This window comes from Paramisgurnus dabryanus, chromosome 14 (genome assembly GCF_030506205.2).
Source record: "Paramisgurnus dabryanus chromosome 14, PD_genome_1.1, whole genome shotgun sequence".
In the NCBI taxonomy this organism is placed as follows: domain Eukaryota; kingdom Metazoa; phylum Chordata; class Actinopteri; order Cypriniformes; family Cobitidae; genus Paramisgurnus; species Paramisgurnus dabryanus.
This window is the reverse complement of record NC_133350.1, coordinates 23,836,895-23,857,366: the sequence shown is the minus strand read 5'-3', so window position 1 is coordinate 23,857,366 and position 20,472 is coordinate 23,836,895. Positions and strand designations below refer to the sequence as shown.

Genomic DNA, 20,472 nt, shown 5'->3' with positions numbered 1-20,472 from the left:
AACTTAGTTTTGGTAAAACCATTTTCTGAAAGCATGTGAAAAAATAAATCATTGAAAATTGGCTCCCCTTGTGATGTCAGAAGGGGATTATACCACCCCTTAATCTACACTATCCAATCACGCTACTGCCATTTAGTGCAGAGTTACATTAATTTGCATATTAAAGGACACACCCAAAAAATGGCACATTTTGGAAATTTTGGAGTTCCATAGCTTTGGGCAGAGTACTGAAAAAGCCCTGTCACCTTTGGATTTAAGTTCTTGGATAATGTGTTCTTTTGGATCTTTAAACAACATCTATGTGGATGATCTAAGCATTCTCTCGGGAGGGTGGAGATGGAAAAGATCCAAAGTATAAGTAGGGGCAAGACCATGAAGTGATTTAAAAAAATACTAAAACCTTAAAATTAACTCTGAATTGGACAGGTAAGCAGTGAAGAGATGCTAACACAGGTGTAATGCTTTGTTTCTTTTTTGTTCCCATTAAAGGGACAATGTGTAGTTTCTTATGTATTTTATTATCAAAATTAGGGGTAGACGATATCTTGATATTCAAACTATGACGGTATATTTTTAAAACACGAAATGGATTTTGACATATCGTATATATCGATATAATGTTTGTACTTAATTCTGATTGTCTCATTTAACATGGCGGCACCCGTCACGGATCAACACCGGCCACCACAAATAGATCTTCCATGATTCCCATTTACATGTATATTTTACTGTTTAAAACGGCTTAAATTCATTGTTTAACTCCAACCCAGGTTAACTCCTAGGTTTAATTTTTTTCCGGAGGTTTTTTTAGGGGGCCTAAAGTAGAGCTTAAATTTGTTAAAAGGTGTATAGAGCTGAACAACATAACTTCTGTCTTTTTCTAATTTAGCTGAAGTAAGTTAGTGTCCATCCAAACCTTAATGTCCTCTAAACAGGCTAGCATTGAGGACACTGAGTCAGTGCATGATTTTAAAATAAAATAGAGCTATGTCGTCAGCAAAAATTTTAAATTACACTTTATAGGATTCAAAAATTAATCAAACAGGCAGTAAATAAAGAGAAATTAGATTGGACCCAGAATTGAGCCATGGGGAACCCCTCAAGTGATTTAAGGTTCTATATTGCTGCAGTAGCCAGGCCTAGTGATAGTTTTGGTTTTATCATAGTTTAGTTTATCCAGTTTTATCCTACAGTAAGAACAGAAGGGATTTTGAATTTGAAAGTGAGATAAACGGGTCCAAAACGGACTAGGTCCTGATAGCAATAAGCTCCGGGACGGATCCGCAACGGATGCAGACCGGAGCTACTGACTTCGGAGTGGTTCCGTTATGGATCCGCCCCGGAGCTTATTGCTATCAGGACCGGGTCCGTTTTGGACCCGTTTATCTCACTTTCAAATTCAAAATCCCTTCTGTTCTTACTGTAGGATAAAATTCGATAAACTAAATGATAAAACCAAAACTATCACTAGGCCTGGCTACTGCAGCAATATAGAACCTTAAATCTGCATTGCCTTGTATTTTTAACCTAACAATATTGTAAATAGGCCTAACAGAAAAGTTTCACTAAAAGATATCAATTTAATGTACAAAAGTAATTACTACTCAATGGAAATATAAAATTGCCATTTACATTTATGGACAGTTATAGGTTATAGCGTATTTTGTTTTTGTTAAAAAAATATTATTTTTGTGGTCAAAACCTAATTTAGTTATGTATAGGCCCGGGTCAATGCAAACATAAAATACTTGATCTATTAGGCTACAACTTCAATGAAATTCTGCACTATGCACAGCTAAAACATCTGACAATGAATAACTGCAGAAAGACAAGTTGTTCAACAAAAATGTTTTTATTATTTAATCATTTCTCCCATTACACGTCTCCTCGTTGCCCGATCTGTTGCCAGGTTGAACACAGCACCTGTAATCAAACAGACAGATGTTTATGGTAGCATCCAAAGTCAAGTATGCTTATCATAGTAACGCCACCGAATGAAGTAAAAGTACAGTTTTTTCACTAGAAATGTACTTGAGTAAATGTATCCTTAAAAATCACTTTAAAAGTACTAGTTACCCAAAACTGTAAATGGAATTCGTTACACACCTCTGGTTAAATCACCCTGTTAATAGACGCTCAAAATAACAGACGAGAAGATTGTCTTTACCAACCACAGTCGCTCTGACCTGCATTGATTAAGTCACTGATTAGGTCACATCTTGCAGTGTGACCGTGAGTCTGAACCAAGTCAACAATGATTAAATTGCCATTAATTTTCATTATAAAGAAGATGGCAGATACACTACACCAAAATTGCCCAAATGTAAACTTAATAATGCTAAACCATTATCCACGACCACGAGTGAGCATGCTAAAGTTTTCCTAATATCAACGTCATTCCAATCATCAGGATGATTAAAAAACAATGTTTACTGCCACAATTATATCAATAAATCAATACTTACTCAAAAGAGGGTTCAGCTCAACCGTGTCCCAGCAAAGAAAGTCTCGATTGACAGGTGTGCATCGTTTAACCGTTCAGTAAAGGCGCGTCCGAGGATCCGACATGGGTCCGTTCAGGATCCGCTGTTTGACAGGAGAATTTACGGCGCTGCCGGAGGCGGAGCTTATCCTCTGTGCGGCTCCAAAACGAATGTGACAGTCACGCGGGTTTGGCGACTTGGACACGGATCCGCATAGGAGTCTCCTGCTGTGTGGGGTGTGTAATGATCAGAAGCTAAGGGTACAGAATAAGAGGAATTGAAAGTTTTGGCCATGACATGTCACATGTTATACGAGTAAAAAGATAAAACACATGACCAAAAAAAAAGAACAAATAAAAGCCAATACACACACACACTTACCATAGCAATGTATATGGCTAACTGGAAATGTATTATAGAACAGCTGTCCATGAAAATAATAGAAAACAAGCAACAACAACATTTTAAATTTGGGGCAAGCATGCAACCTGTAGTGCTTTTGCTTCTTGGGATCCATCTTGCATTTGCTGGTAAGTAGAAGTTTTTAAGTTGATCCCACATGAAAAATACTGTAGCCTGAAATATTTTTGTATTTACAATAGTAAACTGTGGTATACTGCAGCATATTAATGATTGTATTTTATAAATGTATACTACATTGTAGTATTTTCTACAGTAAATTGTACAGACAGTGTGTATAGTAATTATTGTAGTAAAACTCAAAGGTATTATACAATATTTTTCATATTGGCTGGTAGGCAACTTTTCATTGTTTATGCCAATATCGTGTACTGCTAATACCCTTACATAATATTTTACTACAGTTAAAACAAAAAACATGGTTACTGTAGTAAAACCATGGTAACCACAATAAAACCATGGTTAATTTTCATAAGGGTAATAATGATAGTACACGTAAGCCATATATTTACTTTTAATAAAAAACTAAACACAATAAACATAAATTTATAAGCGAATAAGTCTCAGAATTAAATGCATTTTCTGTGCCATTGCCTTGTTTCAAGATGCACCAGTATTGTATGTTATAAGGTTTGTAAAACTACTTAATATAACTAAGGCCTAGACCTGCATTTATTTTAACCCTGTCTGGGAAACTTCCCCATAATGTAGTTTTTAAGATATTTAATTTTAAACAGGGTTGATTTGAGAGCTATTTGCCATTATTTAAGGGAACATTCTTTTTTTTTTTTAAACGATATCTGAATAGGTATCTAAAAAGTTTTTGCAGCCTAACCCTTTTGTTTTTTTCCTGAAAAAGTGACGTCTACTCTGAGACTGATGATGATTTACGGGACAAAGTAGCGAATGTCTCGTTAATCATCATCAGTCTGAGGGTAGACGTCACTTTTTCAGAAACGAAAGTGATAGGCTGCAAAAACATTTTAGATACCCGTTAAGAAATCGTTTAAACAACTTCCTTACAGTGCCCCCCCCCCCCCCCCCAAAAAAAAGTGAATGGAAGAACTGTGAGCTTTCTGCAGAAAATCACAATATAGGTCAACTAATTTCAATAGTTTACAATCTTCGTGGTGTACTTTATTTTTTAAAATAAAGAATTGTGAAATTTTGGAATTTTTTTATTGTGGGGACATCCCTAATGTAACACATGCTGAACTTGAGACTGAACGAGTATTTGATTTGAATCATTGACCAAAAAACCTAAAGTTATATAAACCTAAAGTTGTTTATGGAAATGTTTTTTTTCTGTCATGATTTAACTATCTTTGTCTGCAGGTCAAAACACAGCTTTTTCCCACAATCCAGTGACACAGGGCAGTCAGTCTGTTCACCAATAGAAAATACAGATATATTCCAAAACAAACAATAAAGGATAATATGATAATATGGATCCAATAAAACATAAACAGTTACGGTGGTAAGGTTTTTGTAATGGGGTAAGAAAGTTTTTAGGTTTTTGCGATATGGAGAAAAGTGTTATACAAACGTCTTTATGTCAATAGGTATAGCAACAGTAAACATCATATGAACCTTAAATGGGCTAAATGACCTTTTTATTGTCTGTTGACAGGAACCCACTCTCTTCAATACCTCTACACCCTGGTTTCTGGAGACATTAATATCCCAGAGTTCACAGTGGTTGGTCTGCTCGATGAGGAACAATTTATGAACTTTGACAGGAAGACAATGAAAGTTGTCCCAAAGACAGACTGGAACAATGCAGATCAATGGGACAGACAGACTCAAATTGTTCTTGGTCACTATCAGGAATACAACTACAACATGCAAATGATAAAGGATGTATTTGATCATTCCATGTCAAAAGGTACATTGATACAACCCAACTTGCATGTATTTAAAGAATGGACCAGTATGAGCATTTAGATACACAATTCAGACACAAATGATATATGACTTTATTTGTTTTTTATTGTCCTAATGTTCAAAGTGAGGGTTTTGTATATATACAGTAGATTTAGACAGTCAAACATGGTTTATTACATCTTATGTTGTCTCTTCTCAGGAGTTCACACTCTGCAGGTGATGTACGGTTGTGTGTTGGAGGATGATGGTACCACTCGAGGATACTATCAGTTTGGTTATGATGGAGAAGATTTTATCAGCTTTGATAAAAACAACCTCACTAATATTGCTGCTAATCCTCAAGCTGTTATCTTTAAGAAAAAATTGGATCTTAATAGAGCTAAGGCACAATACTGTAAAGCATACCTGGAGAACACATGCATTGAGCGTCTGAAGAAATACGTGAGCTACAACAAAGACACTCTGGAGAAAAAAGGTTTCTTTTTATAACATTTGTTGTATTTTGAGCTGCCATGAAAAGTTTTTTGTTAGCAGGCAATACAAGAATATACATTCATAAGTTTCATCATTTGTTTCAGATGTCTTTTGGGCCCAATCCCATTTCTCTGTCTTAACCCTTACCCCTTAGTTTTGCACGTTCACGTGAGAGTAAGGCCCAATTGGGATAGCCCTTTCTCTCTTGTGAACGTGCAAAACTAAGTGGTAGGGGTAAGGGTAAGTGGTAAGACAGAGAAATGGGATTGGGCCCTTGGTCTTCTTAGCTTTCATAAGGAAAGGGGAAGCAGTTACACATTGTATAGTATGAAACAACAAAATAAAAATGTGACTTAACTCCCCGTCAGCATTTAAAAAAAAAGTTGCCAGCCAGCGTCAGCATGTTTAATGCCTTCCAGGAAGTGTTCCTCTTTAAATATATAAACATACAATATATCAAATGAAAGAACAGACACTCTCCTTTTAAACAAAAAAGCTTTCATCCTACCTTCATTTGTTCTCTTTTATCACCCTGTTAAATATGTGTAGGTTTCTTCAAAAATTTTGAGCAAAAAGCTGAAAAAATTAAATTTTTGTGAAGGACTTTTATTTGAGATCAGATTCAGAGCGATCCTCAAAACAACAGAGTTTTTACTGTTTGGTCTTAGGGGTTGCTTCCAGGTTTATAATTTTTATAATTTGGGTAAGAGTCCTACCTGGTGGATAATAGCGAGATATGGATTGCTGTAAAAACTCGTCATTAGCGTAATTCTTGCCGTTGTTTTAAATAGGCTTTACACACAAATGATTGCTGGCTGCCAACAAAATAAATGTGCCTGTCTTATCAAAAATCGTTTGTCAAATTTATTTTTCTTCATATTTTTAATACTGAGTGAATAAGGTCATGTCAAAGATTGAAATCATAATAAAATGAACGGCTAAAATCAGACTTTGATGCTCATTATCTCAGAATTTGATTTTGAAAATATAAAAAAATGTTTTGTCATAGTTGTGCTGCTTTTTCTCACATATTTAGACATTTGTATCCATTTATAATTGAACTATTGTTAGAAAAGGTCTGGATGAATGAATACAGTGTGGATACCTGACTATTATAGACAGATATATAAACAATATCCACTTTAAGTATATAGATAAAATAGTATTGAAATATTTGCCTGCAAACTTAATTTTTAGCAAGTGTTACAACTAACCCCCTGCCTGTGACCAGTGTTGGGTAGGTTACTTTTAAAAGTAAGTAATGCATTACAATATTAGGTTACTCCCCCAAAAAAGTAACTAATTGCGTTACTTCGTTACTTTACATGGAAAGTAATGCTCACATTACTTTTAAGTTACTTTCGCGTTACTTTTTCTTACTTGGCTGAGGCTTGGGCTGTTTCTCAATATGCGTTCTTCAGCGATCTTGCGTTCTCGTGTCCTTGCTCTACATCATTAACAGTCGAAGTTCATTCCAATTCTCAATAACGCAAGTACAGATGATACGAGGATGCATCGAATGCAGACTTGCGCGCTGAATTCGCTTCACGCCACAGAAGTCATTGTGGCAAAACAATGGCGGAGGTCAGGTGACCAACGGGAAGATCGCACACATCTCAATTCTCATAAGTGCGTTCTTTGTTCTCGCGACCAGTTCAGAATGAGTCAGAACAAGTTCGTTCTTCCGAGGTCGCCTGGCAAGTTCCATCTCCACGAGGACGCAAGTCCGTTCTTTGCGTTCTTGGAATTGAGAAACAGCCTTGATCTCATTCAGGCCTTGCAGGTGGCTTTTACGACTGAGAAGTTCTGCATTCAAAAATTGCATATTTCCAATCGCAAAAATGACAAGCTCTGCCCTGCCATCTCCATTTCTGACTGAAACTGTTCCCGCTCAGGCGCTTACGCATAGAGTGCGTAAATCTACGTTAATACATTCAGTTTAATGCAGTACATTGCTTTTTTACATCAAATTAATTCAACTCAAAAGTAACTCGCATTACTTTTTTCAAAAAGTAACTCAAATATTAATATGTACATTTATAAAGTAATGCGTTACTTTACTCGTTACTTCAGAAAAGTAATATTATTACGTAATGCATGTTACTTGTAATGCGTTACCCCCAACACTGCCTGTGACAATTAACCTCACCTATGGGGTAAGTTGTAACGTTTGCACTTCTGTCACGTTTGGTGTAATTGTCTAAGAATGGTAAATACTAGAAACAAACTTCAAATGTTCATTTGTAGCAGAGATGTGTGTTGCTTGTGTAAAAATATAATTAATCAAACTCAAATATTTTTTGAATGATTGAGCCCAAACCAAAAAGCATTAGGTTGTGCCCCCTCTCCCCTACTACAATCAAATACTGACACAATGTTGTTGTCAATACATTTGAGGTTCATTCTTCAGTTATCACTCAGTGATACTGTGTAATTATGGTAGATTAGTGTTAAATATGACTTTCTTGCTTCCTCTAGCTCCATCTCAGGTGTCTCTATTGCAAAAGAACTCCTCATCTTCAGTTATATGCCACGCTACAGGTTTCTACCCTAGACACATAACAATGACCTGGATGAAAAACCATGAAGAGCTTCATGAGGATGTGGAGGTCAGTTCAACTTTACCAAATGCAGATGGATCGTTCCAGAAGAGCATCAGTCTCTCAGTCAATCCTGAGGAGTGGATGAATAACCCAGATGTCTACAGATGTGTAGTTCAACACATGGAAACCGAAAAGGAAATCATTGTCTCTTTGATTAGAAGCACAATCAGGACCAATAAACGCAATGGTATGAATTCAGGAGTTAAATCATGTATTTTCAAATTTGATACAGTATTGTGTATGTACGCTTAAGTTTGTATAATTTGTTAATAGTCTATTTTTATCATGTTGTTCATAGAACTTAACACTGTATATTACTTTCTGTTAAAAAAGTGATATTTGGTAATTATGATGGTTAATTGCAGATGACGACATCATTGCAGTTGTTGGATGGGTGGCTCTCTGTGGTGTCTTAATTATCATAACTGGACTCATTTTGTGGAAAAAGTCCTGGCAGTTTATAAGCATATTAAACAGGTGACGTAATGCATTGTTGTTCTGAACTACTTTGGTTTATTGTAATAATTTTTAATGCACATAATATTTCTTTTTTGTAACAGGTTATGTAAAGGGCAGGAGTAAGTAGGGTTGTATGGTCTACTGGTGCTACTGCACTGTAAAAAAATATTTTACTGCCTTAAAATTTTTTGTTGAATCAACTTACTATTATTAATCTTGACTAGTGATGGGTTGTTATAACTACAGATGAGTTGTTATAACTTATAAAATATAGTTGAAAAAGTCAACTTCATTTTATAAGTTGTAACAACTCATCTCTTGTCAAGATAAATAATAGTAAGTTGACAAGACTGAAAAAAATTTAAGGCGACAAATAGGGATGCTTAACGATTAATCGCGATTAATCGTTAGCAGAATAAAAGTTTGTGTTTACATCATATATCTGTGTGAACTGTGTATAATAACTTTGTATAAATAAATGTACACACATGCATGTATATGTTTTAGAAATGTTTACATGTGTATATACATTTGTTTATTTATGTATAATTTATATTATATTTAAATATAAATACTTAATATATAAAAATTGTTTTCTTAAAATTATACATGAATGTGTTCATATTTATATATATACATATTTATTATACACAGTTTACACACATATGTGATATAAACAAAAACTTTTATTCTGCTAACGATTAATCGCGATTAATTGTTTAGCATCCCTAGCGACAAAGTATTTTTTACAGTGTGTAGCATTGCGATGCCAAGGCTTTATTGTTCATTATTAATACTTGTTATGGGTCTGCTAGGCCTGCTATTTGGACATCTAAGCATAACCCTGCTTGGATGTCATTATGCAGTTCAACATTTGAACGTCGGACTTCACTGTAAAAAGTATTTTGTGGTGTTGCTGTTTCAACTTAATTTTTTAAGTAGACATAACTTGCAATTTCTGAATTTGTTCATTCAACTTAAAAAAACATCTCAACTGCACAAAAAATGCTTTCTTTCACTAAAATAATGTTTTCTGTCATCCAAATAAGTACTTAGGGTAATGGTTCACATACATATTTATAACTTGAACCAATGAAAAATAAACAACTTGCCCTAAACAATATCTTCTATGAAAACCTGGCAAACATATATTTTTCTTGTTGAAAAAAGTCCATTAAATGTAATTCTAGTCCAGTTTTTTATTGTTTTATGAAAGTTTTTGTGTAAATGTTAAAGGAATGTTACATTTTATTATTTTGAAAATATAATGAAACATTATTTCTAAATGTTCTGAAAAATATTGCTGTACTAAACACTATTCTTGTACATACTTATGATGTTTAGTTGTTGGTTTTGTTTTATTTAAAGGCACCATCAGTGCCGGCGCCAGCCGAGCGCTGATGAGGGGGCGTCTAAAATACCAGAGGGGGCGATCACATGAATGCATATAATTCCCCCAGCTAGAAAATACATAGGTTTGGTACATTAAGTTTTAAAGTGTTATAAACAAACATCTCTGTAATACAACCACAAAAACTACAGCTATAGTGAGCAACGTACAGAGCTCTGAACAATACAACAACAACAAAAAAACGCATACCTAACGTCACATATTAGCACAACACTACTCATTAGAAGTTCAGACCCAGAGGTAGAAATAAATTTTACGTAATGGTGGGGGGCAGTGTTGGCAAATAGAGTTGATGGTTTTCAGCCCAAAAACGGTCCAAACGCAACATTTTATCAACATTTTGGTTCAATTTGATCATATAACGTAGTTATTTTAACTGCCACAAGTAATGCACCAAGCTAGCGATTAAGCAGCTAGAGAACCACAATAGCAAAATGGCAATAACTCGTTTACATATACAGCTATGCTGTAGGATAGGCTTATTCAAATTCGTTAATTATAAATTTAACAATGTCTGTTTTTTATCTATTTACTCCTGATAAACAGGTGTGTGTGAGAGAGAGATCGTACAGGCTTACCTTTAACGTTAAATGCAGAACAATAATAGGCTGTTGGTTGTACGTTGACTTGCAAGGATGCTGAAGAACATGAACATCTGAACTTTTCAAAACTATGTACAGTCTGGCTGAAGTTCATGGTGCCCGAATTGACTTAATGACAGCCGAATATTTGGATCTTTGCACCTGAAATGCTCCGATAATTCATCCACGCCACGGCATTAATTGATGTGTGACAATCCGGAGTCCGGTTTGTAGAACTTCCAATGCTATTTTCCATATATCCATTGCTACAGGGCAGGCCCAGGTCACTCTCACACTCCTGTCTGTAAATTTTTATATAATTTCCCACTTCGACATCTTGATTTCCCTCTGAGACTCAGAACGCGGGCTCATTGTCGGCGTGCCTCAAGCCGTCAACACAAACTTGTTCAACTTCAGGCGCGGCTGCAAGAACCAACAACCACATGACGTCAAAGTACCGCGAGAACGATTCGAGAAATCATACTAAGTGTCGTTTCGTCTCGCTCTCGCGCCATTTTGACGTCTTCGCCTGATGAATTCGAACAAGCCTATAGGCTATACATGAGTGGGCGTGTGTCACGGTAGAATACATGCACACTTGTTTTTTTGTTTTGTTAAATAATTAGACTTTAAAATTCCCTTTAGGAAGACAATACACAAGGCAAACGTGATTTTTAAATAGCGCATTTTATCATTAAAATCCCATTCAACATTAATGGTGATCTGAGGGGGCGGGATAGTGCCAGTGAGGGGGCGACGCCCCCTCACGCCCCCTCGTGGCGCCGGCCCTGGGCACCATTATGGTGATCAGTGATTGTTTTAGTTGGACACTTGACTCTGAGCTTGTTAGCGTTTCCTCTGGCCGCTACAACTTTGTGTTTAAAACATGTTTGTTGTAGTAAAAAGACTTCAATAATGTAATAATCAGTGGTGGTTAGTATCTGATGCTTTAGATAATCATCTAGTAAGTTGATTTATTTGTTCACTGTTTAATCAACCAAAAGTATATTTATCTGTTATTATTACACGGCTCTCTGGAATGCTTGATTCTGATTGGTCAGTTGAGACATTTGCAGGTTCGTTCTTTTCAAATAATAACCGCTCCAAAATAATAACGCATAGCCGGACTACTTGCACGAGTAAAATCGCTCCGCGCCAATAAAGATCAATAAAGATTACTGTCTGTTTGGCGCCATCTTGTGACAAACACTCGACAACCACGACAAGACACAGACAGCTTACTGAGACTGAACTTGACAAAATAGAGCATGACAGCTACGAAGCCAACACACAAAAAATACAGAATGGGCATTAAAACTTCTCAAAGACTGGCTAAAAGAGAAAAAAATGGAGACAGACAAGTATGAAGCAGAGGATCTTAATAAGGTATTACGATCATTTTATGCATCTGTGCAAAGTTTCGCGGAAGGATAAAAATGTTAATTTAAAACAAATATGCCAATAAAATGTTTCAAATTCATATTCATGTCCAGTTTTTTTTCTTATGTGGCAAGTAGCCGTGTAATAAGCGGGATAATGTAGAGGCAGCCGGTAGTTATTGGGAAATAAGCCCCTTCAGTGTGATACAAGACCCTCCGCTTCGCGTCGGGTCCTGATCACACTGTCGGGGCTTATTTCCCAATAACTACCGGCTGCCTCTACATTATCCCTTACATAATGTGATACTACAGTAGAAGATCCAGCACTCTCATAGCAGTTTATAATACTGACAGATTTTAACAATGGTGACAAAGAAAATAGGAAAAAGTAAATTTATTCACATCGCAGTACATGCTGGGAATCCTGTATGTGATTTGTAATTTGCTGATACGGAGGTCCAAAGAACGTCAATACTTCAGTAGACGTTGGAAAAAAGACGTCATCTGCCGTCACAGTGTGCGCCTTCAGTGGATCAAAATTGGACGTACAAAAAGATGTTCTTTGGATGTCACTTTGCGCAGCGGGATGTGTTTATTTTCAAAAACCTTCTAGGGCCTTGACATTTTCCCCCAGATTCATAAACTTTCAAGGACCCCAGGGAATCCTTTACAATAAAACTGATTAAGAAATTAATAATGTTGGTTGGTATTATTATAATAAGATCCCCTTCTGACAAGGGAGCCAAATTTCAATGACCTACTTTTTCCCATGCTTGCAGAGATTTGTTTATCAAAAATAAGTTACTGGGTTGTTCTACTTCACATTTTCTAGTTTGACAGAAGCGCTGGGGACCCATTATAGCACTTAAACATGGAAAAAGTCAGATTTTAATTATGTGTCCCCTTTAAGAAGCAACCATGACTTGCAAGAAGGAGCTCTCTAAAGATATCTAATTAAGAAACTAGAATTATTTGAGATCACATTTTATGGCAAATCACAGCAGAAATCCAGTTAATTCCTAGGGGTTCACAAACTTTTTCTTGCCACTGTACATAGCACATTATAATTCTTGCAGTTCAGATCTGGTTAACGTAGTGGTCGTATTTATGTAACCAACACCTGATTTAAACAGTAGGAGTGTATATAAATATGCCTGATAGATATTTGAGTTAGTTTTAAAATCTAAAAGCAGAAGTGGCCAGGGGATGCAGAATTGCTTTACAAAGCCCTCTGCATTTAGCCTTCAATTATTTATTATACTACAGAGGCCTGCTTGTTAAATTTATGGTACATTAAACTCAATCTAATGGGCTGGTGTGAGCACAAACAGTTGGGCACCTGTTGTCTCTACTGGTGTGACACATAAACCCCAAAAAAGAGTGATGAAGATAAACGTGACTGAGATTATAAAGTGTATGTCCTTATGGGTGTCAGCGTTTTTATAAAACTGTTTATTTAAGTACTACAAGATTACAAAACAAAATACATTGTTCATATTTACAACAGCACAAAAATATCAGACAAAACAATTACTCTTTTAAAGGAATATTAAAGAAATGTTTGAATGGAATAGTTTTATGGCCGTGTTTAACAGATGTTGGGATTGAAATCTGTACAGGTATATGTGGTCATTATGTTAGTGTGGCTGGGATTTTTCTCCAGAGACCTCCACACAGACAGTTCTTGATCCAGCGCTGCTCCCACTGTCTCATGGCATTGGTATTATTTGGGGATCTCAGCATGGTGGCACATCCACATCTGAACAACACACAGAGCTTACTGAGCAGTCTGGATATATTTAGATATTGTGTAACTAAATGCCAGCATTTCTTAACCAAGCAAAAGGTCAAATTCATCCTTGAGAGCATACTACGATACAAATACTTTTTTTAAAAGTGATTTTCATTTATTCACTAAATCTGAGATAAAGAAAAGCATGTGTGTACCTGGTGCAAGCTTTACTGTCCTCTGTAGGAGTGATGCCTAGATGTAAACATCGCAGGTGGTCCATTCTCTGAGACGCTGGACTTCTGTTAAACAAGACACAAATTTGTTACATACTGACAGCTTAAAGGAATAGTCTACTCATTTTCAATATTAAACTATGTTATTACCTTAACTAAGAATTGTTGATACATCCCTCTGTCATCTGTGTGCGTGCAAAATAAAACGTAGCGCTTTTCTAAGCGGATTTAAAAGAGGAACTATATTTTATGGCGTAATGGGAGTACTTCGACTCGGCGCAGTAACACTCTCCCTCTCCCATTATGAGAGGGAGAAGGGGAGCCGATTTTTCAGGCGAGTTGAAGTACTACCAAAAGTGCTATTACGCCATACAATATAGTTCCTCTTTTTAATCCGCTTAGAAAAGCGCTACGTTTTATTTTGTACCACCAAACTTGCTCGTATAACTACTCGTCTTAAATAGGAAAAACGTTGATGTGTTTGGTCACTTCTAACTTTATCTCTGTTTGATACCATTGAATGAATGGGGCTAAGCTAAATGCTATCGAAGTGTCGCAGCGCGCCTCAGCGCTTACGTGCACACACTAAGATGATAGAAGGATGTATCAACTCTTCTTAGTTACGGTAATAACATATTTTAATCTTGAAAATGAGTAGACTATTCCTTTAATAAACGTTTAACCAAACTTTCATAATGTCTCACCTGAACACCTCCACCTGAGCAGTGGGGTTTAGCCCAGGCAGCGTGTACGGTTTGCCGAACTGCAGTCTTAATGGGTGTTTGCTCTGCATCTTAGTGATAACGCCGTCATTGATGGGCAGCCAGTCCATGTTGGGTACCAGAAGCTGACTGGGGAGCAGACAGCACTCATCAATCAACGTCTCGTCCGGGTCCTGTGGGTGACTTTCATCTCGAGCTGCCGGCAGAGATAAAACAGCAAAACAGACTTGTTTTTAGAAAGCTTTATAAGCATTTAGGGCTGTTTCACAGCATCAGTGTAGGTCCAGAGAGTGATGGAGGGATCGACTCACAGCACAGCCAGAGTTTGGTGAGCAGTCGGAAGAGCAGAAACATGCTGTCCTGGTTGTCAGATGTGGCCGTGAAGATGGGTAAACAGCCGGGCTTCAGCAGGCCCCAAATACGAATCATCACCAGCATCTCTCTGAGCATGCCCAGAGACGCACCGTCCCGCAGGAAACCGAACCCTGGACGCACGATTGAACCCTGAAAACGGAAAATGCAGGATGAAATATTAGATATGCTTACAGGGTTCCCACACCTTGGTTAACTTCAAATTCAAGGACCTTCCAGGTCCAATAACCTCAAATTCAAGGACATGTGGGGACAGATTTCAAGTGAGAGCAAGATGGCATTGTGTTACTTTGAAGAGTCAAGTTTTAAATAGGAAAAATATCAAAACGCTTTGGTCATTTTTGAGTGCGATGCTAATGGTCTAATCAGATTCAATGGATTATGCTAAGCTATGCTAAAAGTGGTACCGCCACACCCAGAGATCAGCTGAATGGATTCCAAAACGGTAAAAATCAAATGTTTAACTCTAGGGGAGCTGGAAAATGAGCCTGTTTTCCAAAAAAGTGGAATGTCCTTTTAAATGCGCTGTGTGTCATAAGGCAGTCCACGTGAGCTTACCTGGTTAGGCAGGTTAGCCAGCAGGTAAAGAACAAAGTCGCCCACCCACTGAATAAGCTGCTGTAAGGACTGAAGAGGAGGACCATCCAGAACAAACTCCTCCGTCTTCAGGTTGATCATCACTTTATCAATATCTGAACGCATGGATCACATATCTCTATTAGTATCAAAACAACAATGAAAGGAGACGAAAGGCTGGATGTATGGATGTTACCCGTGTCAGTGTTTTTGGCACAGATCTCTGTAAGCCTGTCTCCAGGACTCTTGTCAGGCGTGTTGAGCACATGGGGTCTCAGGAGAGATTTCAGCGTTGAGCTGATCGCAATGAGCAGCAGTTTAGCGTGAAAGTCACAAGCTCTCGACGCAGTGGCAGATGAAAGCTTACAGAGAGACGCCTTGACCGCTACTATACGTGTGGACAGAACCTTCATCATAAAGAAAATAGATTAAAAACACATTTACAAATGAAAAAAAATTACACATTTTCAGGGTGATTTACCTGCTGCAGTGCCTGGTTTTGTCTCATGTACTCCTCATGAAGCTTCTCCAGAAGGTTATGGACCATGCCAGGCTGTGCGTGCAACAACACATCCCACCAGTCGTATCCCGTTACCATGCAGTACTCCAGCAGAAACAGGAGGTGCCGGAGGAGTGTGTTCATGTCTAACATCTGGCCCATAGATGGAGATACTCGAAGCATGTGAAGCTAGAGTCACGGACAGAAAGGATAAATTATCAAATGAACTTTAGGAGGTAATTCTTGCTCTCACCCTTCATACCTTTCCATGAGTGTCCACGCCCACCAAAGCCAAAGAGGTCCAGGAGAATTGTAGAGCTTTGAAGTGCAGCGTCGGGCCGGCCGCTCTCTGCCGTTTAATGGCAGGTTCCTCTCCGGCACGCTGAGAGGAACCGGAGGAGCCGTAAAAGACACCCATTATGTGCAGGGAAAGGCGGTGGAGAATCTGAATGCTCCCATCATGGAAAGCGAGAGCAAGACCTGTACACAATTAACAAAATATCCATCACTCATAGAGAAAAAATTTTGGTACTTATGTAGTAAACGTTTTTTATGAGCAACAAAAAAGTCATACCAAGGCCTGGGAAGAACTTGGTGTCTGAGGCGACTTTAAGATCAGTGTTGGAGATGGAAATTGGAAGTTTAGGCAGAGCGATAGCAGACACGCGATCCAGGTCATTGGTGGCAGAGAGAATTCGCCACTTCAGAATCATCGGCTGCTTTTCACCCACTGGAGATGGCAAAAAAAGTAGGGAAACATTTGATTTATGATGACAATATGGACATATAAAGAGCTCAGATGCAAAAGCTGCTAAACGCCACTTCTGTCAAAAATTAGATAATGAAATTAATCAAATGATATCGGCACATATTATACGTTCATCAAATACTTTTGCTTCAAATTTGCTTAATCCAGACCTCAGCCCATTCAGAAACACCTGTATGTTGGCAGAATCCATTAAAGGATTAGTCAATTTTCTTAAAAAAAATCCAGAAAATGTACTCACCACTATGTCATCCAAAATGTTGATGTCTTTCTTTGTTCAATCGAGAAGAAATTATGTTTTTTTAGGAAAGCATTCAAGGATTTTTCTCATTTTAATGGACTTTAATGGACCCCAACATGCAAGTTTTGCAGTTTTAATGCAGTTTAAACTTGCAGTTTCAACAGAGTTTGAAAGGACTCTAAACGAGGCAAAAGGGTCATTATCTAGCGAAACGATTGTCATTTTTGACAAGAAAAATTTTAAATATGCACTTTTAAACCACAACTTCTCGTCTATTTCTGGTCATGTGACGCGCCACCGTGACCTCACGTAATACGTCATCACGTCAACAGGTCACAGATGACCAATGCGAAACTACACCCCAGTGTGGAGAAAGAGGACCGTTCCGACATTGTTGTATATGGAATCATACTAATTAATGTCTGTGTCAGCTTACTGTTTAAAATGGTCCGCAAATGTGCGTTTCATATATGTAACACGTGACCTTTCCACGGCATAACACAATTACGTGACTTCGTGCTGGTGCGTCACAGGACCGAAGATAGATGAGAAGTTGTGGTTTAAAAGTGCATATTTTTTATTTTTCCTATCAAAAATGACAATCGTTTCGCTAGATAAGACCCTCATGCCTCGTTTGGGATCATTTAGAGTCTTTTGAAACTGCATTAAAACTGTTAAGTATTGGGGTCCATTAAAGTCCATTAAAATCAGAAAAATCCTGAAATGTTTTCCTCAAAAAACATAATTTCTTCTCGACTAAACAAAGTAAGACATCAACATTTTGGATGACATGGTGGTGAGTAAATTATCTGGATTTTTATTAAGAAACTGGACTAATCCTTTAAACACAACTTCGATTTTTCAGCAAAGTGCATGGAAGACGAATGTGAATCGACCGTGGAACACATTCAACTTGTAAGTACTTATACCTGAATACAACTGAATATGGCGGCCACATGGATCAAAGGTCCGTGTACTTGGCAGCCAACGGATTTTCCATTTTTTAAATGAGAAAATCAAAATCAGAAATCGAGTTGTTTCATGACTGTCATTTAGAAATAGGACCAAAAAATTCTGTTTCCAGGTTTTTTTTTTTGCAATAATTATAGAAAAAGAAAAAATACCCGTTGTCTGATTTTTGCCGCTGCCAAAGTGAAAGTGACGGTATCATTTTTTGTTTATTATCACAGTTTCTGTGCAGAATTAATTGACTGTGGAAAGCACTTTGGTCAACAAGCGTTGTTTTAAATAAGCTGAAATAAATGTTGTTATTGAACCTAAATATAAGAGTGTGATAAAAAAATACTTATTTATAAGAAAACATGTCAGACACACTTAAAGGGTTTTGCATCTGAACTCTTCAAAAGTATTCTAAAACTAAGTAACTAAAATGTAACAAGTAGTTGTTTTAAAAATTTTGTTTTCCTTTTATGTCAGGACTGCTTAAACGTACCCACGGGTGAACGATGCTGAAAGATGTTATTAACAGGAAGACCCTCCTTACGCAGAGACCAGCACTCTACAATGCTGCCCATCTGACTTGATGCACAAAGTAGCACCTACAAAAACACAGAGATACAGTAAAATTCACGTTAAAGTAAAATAAAGATTGCTGCAAATAAATTAAGCATGCAACTTACAAATTGTAAGTACAGTTTTATGTATGCTAATTATTTACTTTAATAAAATGACAAACAAAATTGAATTTAACACAACAGTTTTTGACATATATAAAGATATGTCATCAATGGTCGCTCTCTCACCTGCTCCGAGTTTTCCCTTGTGAGAAATTTAAGGTGCGTGACGGCAGGGTACTTGTCCCTTCGGACTGGGTCTGTGGTGCAGCGCATAAAAAGCGAAGGCAGAAGTTCGGTGTCGATGCGACACTTTTCATTCACCACGCTTACGCACACTTTATAAAACTGCACCGGAGAAGAGCTGCTGCCATCTGTGGCCGCCACCACGATGTTTCCTCCACCAGTAAAGGCGATGTCAGCCAGAGCCACACGACCTCTCAGCCTGCACAGACTCTCACTTGCTGTCAGCAGATTACCGTTGGGCTTTAACAACGACACTGTGACCAGCCCGCTCACCGTCACTGCCAACCAACCCTCCATGGGCTTCCCGCCAAACAGCGTGAGAGAGGGGGAGAACTTCACCCGTGAAAACTTCTCCCCAAAGTTTGTAGAGCCCGACTGTTGAAAGAATGGAGACATGAGCTGTGTTACCAATACTGGTGTGGATCTCGAAACAAAACAAAGGCACTTATATATTTTCAGATATGTCGGTGTGAGTTGTGGTAAATGAAATATTTATTTTCTTGCCTTTTCAACATGCAGGGCCAGTTTGACTCCATTATGTAACCACGATAGGGCTACGATCGGGTCTCCGTCCACTGAGCTGGTCTGTGTGCACTCCCAGCTGTTCACCAGATGCTCTGTCATACCCCAACACTTAATCTGCCCATCACCATCAGCTGACAGCAGCCTTGAACCTGGAGTACATCAAACCATTACAACTGTGCAACAATCGAGCATAATTTTATCCCTACAAGTTAACCAACAAATTCATGAATAAATGATAAAATTCCACCTGACTGGTCCCATTCCAAACAGGAAATGATCTCAGCATGACCAGAGTTGATAGAGTAAACATCCCAGGGGTGATCACTGTCAATGATGTGTATCATATGACTGAGATCTGCAGCAGAAAATGAATTAGTTTGTTTCCTGAATGAGGGCTTTTTTGACAAAGCTTTAATCCAAATTCGATCTAGCAGCAATTTATGTCATGTAAATGCATACAATGGTATCCATGTTTTAATTTATTACAGATAAGAGGAATATATTTTTATACAGAATCATCAGGTAGCTCACAAGTTATTTGGTAATCTTCTTAATAAGATCAGATTTCCATACCTTTGTCATCTTCCTCGTTTTTCAGATCTGTTGTGAATGCTATGAGGTTTCTGCATGACCAGGCGCACACCAGAGGGATTGACGGACAGTGGTTGCTCTTTGGTCTCTTCTCCCACTCGCAAACATAAGCGATCTCCATCATATAATGAATTAAACTACGGGTCAACGCACATGTATCCACCAAAGTTCTTTAAACGTGTAAATAATCACTGTGAAGGCAGTGGGTGTTCATCAAAAATGATTTAGCTTCCCTGCGAGACGAATACTCAACAAATATGGTACGATGAAAACATTGTTATAAAACTACATGCTGCTGTTTGTTAAGTTGAAATGTTTTAAAGTAAAACTCGACATTGAGAAACCTATTTTAACTACAAAAATGTTTTAAACCAGACGGTTACTGAGCGGCTTTGTTCGTCGATTGTTTCCACATTCAACACTCGATGATCACTGCCGCCCCCTGCTGGACTGGAGGAAGGTGGAACAATTTCAGCATTTCTCTATTATGTACAATTATGCATTAAGTAGTTTTATTTTCAAAGCGACATATTAGGTATAAATTCCATCAATCCATGCACCCTGAAGTTTTAAAATAGATTTAAAATACACCGCATATTTCATTTGCATTTGCTCATCCTACCACACCATGGCGCTGTGAATGACTACAGTGGTGCCTTCACCAGTGACATATGCCGTAGATGTTTTACTGACTAGCCAGT

The 20,472-nt window shown here is 37.7% G+C and overlaps 2 protein-coding genes across 2 annotated transcripts; one reads left to right on the top strand and one right to left on the bottom strand.

The window, feature by feature from the left end:
• The first annotated feature begins 2,765 nt into the window (after positions 1 to 2,765).
• LOC135719128 (major histocompatibility complex class I-related gene protein-like) lies at positions 2,766 to 8,638 on the top strand. Its single transcript, XM_065241690.2, has 6 exons — positions 2,766 to 3,013; positions 4,534 to 4,788; positions 4,987 to 5,262; positions 7,740 to 8,051; positions 8,230 to 8,341; positions 8,425 to 8,638. The coding sequence occupies exons 1-6, from the start codon at positions 2,872 to 2,874 to the stop codon at positions 8,444 to 8,446; spliced, it is 1,119 nt and encodes a 372-aa protein (XP_065097762.1). The 5' UTR covers positions 2,766 to 2,871; the 3' UTR covers positions 8,447 to 8,638.
• A 4,495-nt stretch (positions 8,639 to 13,133) lies between these two features.
• On the bottom strand, positions 13,134 to 20,239 carry med16 (mediator complex subunit 16). Its single transcript, XM_065241689.2, has 14 exons — positions 19,754 to 20,239; positions 19,428 to 19,535; positions 19,160 to 19,329; positions 18,599 to 19,030; positions 18,289 to 18,394; positions 16,403 to 16,558; positions 16,091 to 16,308; positions 15,811 to 16,017; positions 15,526 to 15,736; positions 15,312 to 15,445; positions 14,693 to 14,885; positions 14,364 to 14,577; positions 13,642 to 13,725; positions 13,134 to 13,453 (listed from the first exon to the last, which is right to left on the bottom strand). Exons 1-14 carry the CDS (start codon positions 19,893 to 19,895, stop codon positions 13,327 to 13,329), a joined length of 2,502 nt encoding a protein of 833 aa, XP_065097761.1. The 5' UTR covers positions 19,896 to 20,239; the 3' UTR covers positions 13,134 to 13,326.
• Positions 20,240 to 20,472: the final 233 nt, after the last annotated feature.

Bases quoted from the DNA above. Each gene is read 5' to 3' on its own strand.
- med16 (XM_065241689.2), bottom strand. From the start codon at position 19,895: ATGATGGAGATCGCTTATGTTTGCGAGTGGGAGAAGAGACCAAAGAGC. The intron at 19,330-19,427 runs GTGGAATTTTAT...GATGTACTCCAG, and splicing joins TTTGGAATGGGACCAGTCAG to GTTCAAGGCTGCTGTCAGCT. The intron at 16,018-16,090 runs GTATGAAGGGTG...CCGTGACTCTAG, and splicing joins GCGTGGACACTCATGGAAAG to CTTCACATGCTTCGAGTATC.
- LOC135719128 (XM_065241690.2), top strand. From the start codon at position 2,872: ATGTATATGGCTAACTGGAAATGTATTATAGAACAGCTGTCCATGAAA. The intron at 3,014-4,533 runs GTAAGTAGAAGT...GTCTGTTGACAG, and splicing joins GATCCATCTTGCATTTGCTG to GAACCCACTCTCTTCAATAC. The intron at 8,342-8,424 runs GTGACGTAATGC...TTTTTGTAACAG, and splicing joins TTTATAAGCATATTAAACAG to GTTATGTAAAGGGCAGGAGT.